General features: G+C 44.8%; 1 protein-coding gene across 1 annotated transcript; it reads left to right on the top strand.

Moving 5' to 3' along the window:
- Positions 1-1,356: 1,356 nt before the first annotated feature.
- Positions 1,357-7,187, top strand: LOC142214485 (IgGFc-binding protein-like). The gene is made up of 7 exons (XM_075283432.1): positions 1,357-1,383; positions 1,783-1,962; positions 2,435-3,011; positions 4,139-4,740; positions 5,260-5,827; positions 5,935-6,530; positions 6,606-7,187. Exons 1-7 carry the CDS (start codon positions 1,357-1,359, stop codon positions 7,185-7,187), a joined length of 3,132 nt encoding a protein of 1,043 aa, XP_075139533.1.
- Positions 7,188-7,604: the final 417 nt, after the last annotated feature.

Here is a 7,604-nt window from a genome sequence, read left to right as displayed (position 1 = left end):
TGTCACTAGGTTTGGCGCCTCCTGGAAGGTCCAGATTCCCGGCGTTGCTTGTGATGATGGTTGTGGTGGCAGCGGAAACGTTTGTCCGACATGTGATCAAAAGAAGCAAGAAATCTTCCAGACCGCAGGCTATTGTGGATTCTTGAAGAAACCTGGTGGTCCACTCAGTTCCTGCTATGCAACAATTGACCCTGATCCCTACTTCAACAACTGCATCTATGACTTGTGTGCTGGTGCCGGTGATGGAAGCATTCTGTGCCAAAGCATTCATAGCTACGTGGCTGCTTGCCAGGCAGCTGGGGTCACTGTCCACCCATGGAGGACTGATGCCTTCTGCCGTAAGTCTAGTTGTAGTAGTATTAATGCTGTTACCCGTTGCATATCCACTGAAGCACAAAATTAAGCCGATTAAATCCAACTTGCCTGGCCTTGTAAAAGGGTGATTCAAACCTGTAGAACAAACCAAAGGCTTTCCATCAGCAGTTATTGTGCAAGAAGTGACTGTCCAACTGATAAACCTCTATGCTCATGGATGTTCCTTCTTTCTAGTCTCAATAACTTCCTTCTTGGAGTAGCAGTGTGTACTTCTGAGCTGCTTGTTCCAACTGTAACTTGAAATTAGAATCCACCATTCTGGCATGTCTCACCTCTTGCATGTCTGTATATTTTATTGCTGATGCATATGGGCTCTTGCCCAAGAATCACAGTAGTCCACTACCTAGGTCACTTGATTGCATGCTCTACAATCTGTCTATGCTTGAAAAAAGCACTTGCTAAAGTAGAAATTCCTCCATAACTGCCTGCACTGCCATGAGATCCCAAAATGCAAGTCCTACTGAGACTTCTACAGTAATTTCACTGGCGCCTAGGAACAAAGGACTGCCAAATAGAAGACCTAGGTGAATGCCAATTTGCATTGCTATACAGTAACTTTAAAATGTTTTTCTTCTCCCCTATAATTAGCCTTGAAATGTCCAGCCAACAGCCAATACAAAGTGTGTGCTGATGTCTGCTCTGTCATATGCGCTGGTATCACCGATCCTGCCAAGTGTCCTGAAACTTGTTCCGAGGGCTGTGAGTGCAACGATGGCTTCTTCTTTGATGGAACTGGCTGTGTGTCCATGAGTCAGTGCGGCTGCTTTGAAGATGGAAGATACTACCCGGTAGGTGGGATAACTTGGGTGACACTACTAAATCCTCTCCAACACTCCACTAGAACTTCTTCTGTTCTTTTTCAACAGCTCAATGAGAGGGTGTTATCCAGTGACTGTAAACAAGCTTGTACCTGTAGCCCAATGGGTGGTCTTATCTGTGAGGACACCGGGTGTGCGGCGGACGAGACTTGCCAGATTAAAGATGGCGTGGTGGCTTGTATTAACAAAGGTAATATTTATGGATTGGCTAACAACTTTGCTCTTATGCTTTTGCTTCAGCTTGCATCCCTACCTTTACTGTAATGGCTGTCTCTGGTGCTTTTTGGAGCATGCGCGCCTCCCCCCCTTCCCAATTCCAACATTTTAGAATTCATTTTCTTTGGAATCTTGTCTACTAGAACATAGAAATGACTAGTTCTGTATATATCCAGTGATGTTTCATCCAAGTCTCTTCTAAACCTTTCCTTATCCAATTACAGATCCATGCAAGTCTGTGAAATGTAGGATCAAAGAAACTTGCAAGATAAAAGATAGAAACCCAGTCTGTGTTCCAGACTTCACACGCAACTGCTGGGGTTGGGGTGACCCCCATTATCACACTTTTGATGGATACGACTATGACTTCCAGGGAACCTGCACATATATCCTGTCTAAATATGGAGGAGGAGATGATGGGCTGGTACCATTTACAATTGAAGAGAAGAATGATAATCGAGGAACCCAGGCCGTATCGTACGTCAGAACTGTCACCATCTACGTATATGGATACAAGATTGCCATAATGAAGGATGAGTTTGGCAAAGTTAGGGTGAGTTTTATGTAGTGCAACAGTTGAAGGGATAATTCATCTGAATACTCATCCCATGTTGCATCCAGTATTGTGCTGCAGGGGGCAGTGTTAGCCCTGCACCACCATAATGTGTAGAAGCTGATGGAAGGACCACACTGAACAAGCAGGCTTGGTTTAATGTTCTAGCTCTGAATCCTGCAGAGGAGTGAAAGCTTTGCAGTATAATTATTATTATTTATTTTTTCTTATGGTAGAGATGGAAGAGACCTCAAGGGCCATCGGGTCCAACCCCCTGCGAGTGCAGGTTTTCCTAAATCATCCCAGCTATATGTTTATCCAGATTCCGCTTGAAGATTTCCATTGATGGAGCGCCCACCACCTCCCGTGGCAGCCTATTCCACTCTCACTACCCTCACTGTCAGAATGTTTTTCTAATGTAGCCTGTAATTTATATCTTCTAAACCTTCTTTCCCAATTCACACCCAAACAGGTCAATGATGTAATTACCAATCTACCAGTTACATTGTTAAATGGGAAGATCTGGGCCAGGATCAGTGGTGCTAATGCAGTGGTACAGACAGACTTTGGCCTTCAGGTGACCTATGAATATAAATGGCACGTGGTGATCACACTCTCCAGCAGCTACTATGGCCTTACACAAGGTATTTGTGGAAACTTCAACCAAAATATCAACGATGAGCGGATAACTGCAGACAATACATTGCTTCCCTCCATTCTAGAATGGGTCAAGAGTTGGAAGGTCAAGGATGGAGATCCCTTTTGCTTTGACTATTGTCCTGGACTGAAATGTCCAACTTGTGATGATGCTAAGAAGAACCTGTATGGAGATGACAAGAGATGTGGGCTTATTAGCAAAGTTGGAAATGGGCCATTCCAAGAGTGTCATCCTAAAATTAACCCAGACAACTTCTTTGCTAGTTGCTTGTACGATGTCTGCATTAATGGTGGTGCAAAGCAGTTCCTGTGTCAAGCCCTGAATGCCTATGCCAACACCTGCAGGAAACAAGGAGCTCAAATATATGATTGGAGAACACCATCAGGATGTGGTAAGTGAGAATAATATATGAAAGCAAAGATGGCTGCCATTATATATGCTGTGAGAGGGGAGGAGGAGCACAAGTGTAATGAGAAGGTGGTAACACTGTAGTTCATATTTATGTCATGAAAGAATACATACCATGAGACTTGGGAGGAGCAGATATGAAACGGGGTTCAACTTTAGATTAAAGGGATCCTATAATTTAGAAGGTATTTGGTCCCTTATCGGAATAGCCTTAAAGGCTATTCTCCTACCTACGTTTTCTCTGGGCTGCTGTTCGGTAGAAATACTAGTTTCATACCAGTATGCAAGTGAGTTCTCTTGCAGCACTGGGGGTGTCCCCAATGCTGCAAGAACGCTTTCCAGCGACGCCTCCATCTTCAGAAACATCCCCCTTTCTTGTGTCTTCCGGAATAGGCAGTGAAACTTGTAGGCCTGGGCAGAGCCGACTGCACATGCCCACAAGAAAGTGGACATTTACACAGTAAGCGGCCATTTTTCTTGTGGCTGCAGGCGTGCGCAGTCACCTCTGCCCAGGCCCGCGGCCTACAAATTTCACCACCTACGCTGGAAGAAGACCCGAGGAGGTTCCTGAAGATGGTGCTGGAGAGTTCTCTCGCAGCATTGGGGACACCCCTAGTGCTGCAAGAGAACTCATTTGCATACCGGTATAAAACCAGTATGTCTACCGAACAGCAGCCTGGAGAAAACAACGAAAGGTAGAATGGCCTTTAGGCTATTCCACCATGGTACGCAGGAAAAAATACCTTCTAAATGATAGGATCCCTTTAAGACTACATGCTGTGGGATTAGGGCAGGGGTGAGACGCAGCTGTCTATTGAAGTGACAGAATGAGTGAAGAGAATTGAACATGACAACATTAAATGAATTTTATGAAGTGGCAGGAGAATGTAGATTTGCCTAAAATTAGCAATTTCTTAGTAGCAAGTGACACTTTGCAGTGACTTTTTTGAAGGTGGGCATGCCATCCCCCTTAATCAGCAAGACTTGTCACTTATGCCAGAAAGCTGGCATAAGGGATGTGCCCAACCTGACAAAGCAGACACACTCACACTCTGCACAGTAGAGAAATCTGAGAAAGTTTGCCATAGCTCTTGTTTTGTTCTTTTCCAGTCTTGCCATGTCCAATGAACAGTCATTATGAATTCTGTGGAAACGCCTGCCCGGCTACCTGTACTGATCGCACTGCTCCATCGCAGTGCACTGAGGCTTGTGTGGAGACCTGCCAGTGTAATGATGGCTTTGTCCTCAGTGGTGACAAATGTGTTCCCGTATCGGGTTGTGGCTGCACTTACAATGGTGCCTACTACCAAGCTAACCACGAATTCTGGGAAGATGACAACTGCCGTAGAATCTGTAAATGTGATCCAAATGTTGGCCTGGTGGTCTGCAAGGATGGCGGCTGTAAAGACGGTGAAAGGTGCTTGGTGTCTAATGGAGTGAGAAGTTGTCAACCCGTCAGCTTTGTCACATGCATAGGTTCTGGAGATCCCCACTACACAACTTTTGACGGCAAAAGATATGATTTTATGGGTACTTGCATATACCAACTTGTTGGCGTGACCTCCACCAACCCATCGGTGCCTCATTTTAAGGTGACCGTCCAAAATAACAACCGTGGTGGCAACAAAGCCGTTTCTTACACTAAAGTGGTTACCCTGGAAGCTTACGACTTGGTTTTGACGCTTAGCATGGACTACACTCGTCGTATATTGGTAGGTATGGGGTCAATGATCAGAATTTTTCAAGGTCTGTTGAAATCTAATATGGCTGTAGGTTGGACTTATTGCATGTTCTGTTCTCAATGCTTCATCCTGACGGGACCTGTACCAAGGGACCCTTTCAGTTGTCACGAGCTTCAAACGAGACAGAATACTCTTGCATCGAGGTGTAGTAGGTACTGGATAGACATTTAACCTTCATTTGTGATTTCTGGGTACATGCCCCGTCTCCCTTGACTGATACAATATGCATGCAATGTCGCCCTCTTTCCAACCCTCTACCATGTTGAATAACCTCTCCACTCTCCTGTGATGGGCAGCTCTGAGGTTTTGTTGGACTGATCCACACTCTTGCACACTGTCCTGACACTACCTCCAATTTGAGATGCGGTCAATGATCGATTTTCTGTACCTGTTTCTCATAAATGCTCTGGATCAAAAATGCCCTGGAAAAGCCTAGTTATATAGGCAATGGTTAAGATGAACAGAATTCTGACTTTGGTTTTGTTTTAGGTCAATGGAGTGGTTACTTCTCTTCCATTCTACTACCAAATGAATAAAGTTGTAGCCTATATGAGTGGCAGCCAAGGGATCATAAAGACAGATTTTGATGTCACCGTGACATATGACTGGTACAGCTACGTGGCAGTAACCATATCCAGCAACTATGTGAATTCTGTTGGTGGTTTGTGTGGCAATTATAACAAGAATCCCAATGATGACTTTAATATGAAGGATGGCAACACAGCTACAAATGCTGTTCAATTTGGTAACAGCTGGAAAGTGGGTGATGTTCCTGGCTGTTCTCCAGGGTGTCCTGGAAGCTGTCCTGTATGTTCAGAAGTCCAAAAAGAACAGTACAAGACTGAGAAATACTGTGGACTGATGAATAAGCCCAGTGGGCCATTCAGTAAGTGTTACTCAGTTGTGGACCCAACCCCATTCATTAATGATTGTGTTTTCGATGCTTGTCAATACAAGGGACACCCATCATCCTTCTGTAATGCCATTGGTCTCTATGTGGCATCTTGCCAGGCAGCTGGCGTCCGGTTACAAGAATGGAGATCCCCATCATTCTGCAGTAAGTGATTCTCATGATTTGTTGTTGCTATTTGTGTCCTAAACGTCGTCTGTTTCCAGCACACTGTCCTTGGCAGTGATACTGTCCTCTATTGAATTTCCTTCTAGGCCTATCGTGCCCACTGAACAGTCACTATGAATTGTGTGGAAACTCCTGTCCGATCACTTGCTATGGGTTGTCCTCTCCAGCTGGATGTGACTCTCCCTGTAAGGAAGCTTGCTACTGTGATGATGGATACATTCTGAGCGGACACAAATGTGTTGCCATTGTCAACTGTGGCTGTGTGTATCAAGAGCAATATTATCATAAGAATGAAACCTTCTATCCTAATGGTCAGTGCCGTGAGAAATGCCAGTGTGGTGCTGATGGCATTGTCAGGTGTAAATCCATAGCCTGTGGGCCTGAAGAGGAATGCAAATTGGTAAATGGAGTCTGGGGATGTCGAGCAAAAGAATCTGGCAGGTGCGAGGCTTCTGGAGATCCACACTACATCTCTTTTGACGGTCTCCGATTTGACTTCCAAGGTACTTGCACGTACATCTTGTCCAAGGTTCTTGAAGATGATGCTGATCTGGTGATGTTCTCTATTGCTGTTGAGCATGAAGGCTATGGAAATGGTAAAGTTGCTGTGACGAGGCTCGTGGTGGTGTCTGTATATGGTTACACAATAGCCATTGAAAGGAACATGAGATCAAAAGTCAAGGTCAGTATTTCCAAAGAGTCTGTGCCTTCATGGTGTAATCCTGCAGCTTCATCTTTATTGTGTTTTGTGTCTTAGGTTGACGGAGAGCTCACCAATCTTCCACTGGTACTAGATGATGACCGTATCCTAATAAATCAAGAAGGAGGCAATGTGGTCTTGCAGACAGACTTTGGTCTGAAGATTCTTTATGATACCATTTACCATGTGATCCTTACTGTTCCAAGTACTTACCGTGGGAAACTGGGTGGCCTCTGTGGCAACTTTAATGGTGACAAAATTGATGACTTCCGGCTTCCCAGCAAAGAAGTAGTGAAGAATGTCAATGAGTTTGGGGTGTCCTGGAAGGTTACTGTTGCTGGAGCTAAGTGCAGTGATGGCTGTAATGAGGGAGAATGCCCGGTATGTACGGAAGCCAAGCTTCAGCCATTCAAAGCCGCATCCTCTTGTGGTCTAATGACAAATCCATCTGGGCCATTTCAAGCGTGTCATTCCAAGATCAGCCCATATGAATATTTCAACTTCTGCGTCTACGACTCCTGTGCTACTGATGGAAAGGACGACGTTCTATGCAAGAGTCTTCAGGCCTATGCAGCCGTTTGTCATGCTGTCGGGGTTACTATTGCTACTTGGAGAAGCCCAACGTTCTGTCGTAAGTAGTAACTGGCTTTTGTCCTGTTTAGTCCCTTCCCCTGTAATTAGTGGCCTAAATGACACATGTGGTGGTTTTTCCTTCCAGCGATGTCCTGCCCGGCCAACAGTCACTATGAACTTTGTACCAGATCTTGTGAACAAAGTTGCTCTGGACTCATGGCACCAATGAAATGTACAGACCAATGCTTTGAAGGCTGTGAATGTAACACTGGATATGTGCTGGATGGAGATCATTGTGTCACAGCAGACAAATGTGGATGTGCATTCAATGGCAAATACATGAGGGTGAGTCAGAATCTAAAGGAACTGCCTTATATCCTTGGATTAGACTTAGATTACCTAGGATGTTATGTGATAAAATATATAGCCTGTGGAAGGTTGTAGATTTTTGGACTTGCTCTAACCTGCACCTTATCTTCGATC

The sequence above is a fragment of the Leptodactylus fuscus genome, chromosome 7, assembly GCF_031893055.1.
Source record: "Leptodactylus fuscus isolate aLepFus1 chromosome 7, aLepFus1.hap2, whole genome shotgun sequence".
Classification (NCBI taxonomy): Eukaryota; Metazoa; Chordata; class Amphibia; order Anura; family Leptodactylidae; genus Leptodactylus; species Leptodactylus fuscus.
The sequence above is the reverse complement of the archived record's forward strand: the minus strand, read 5'-3'. Positions and strand labels throughout refer to the sequence as shown.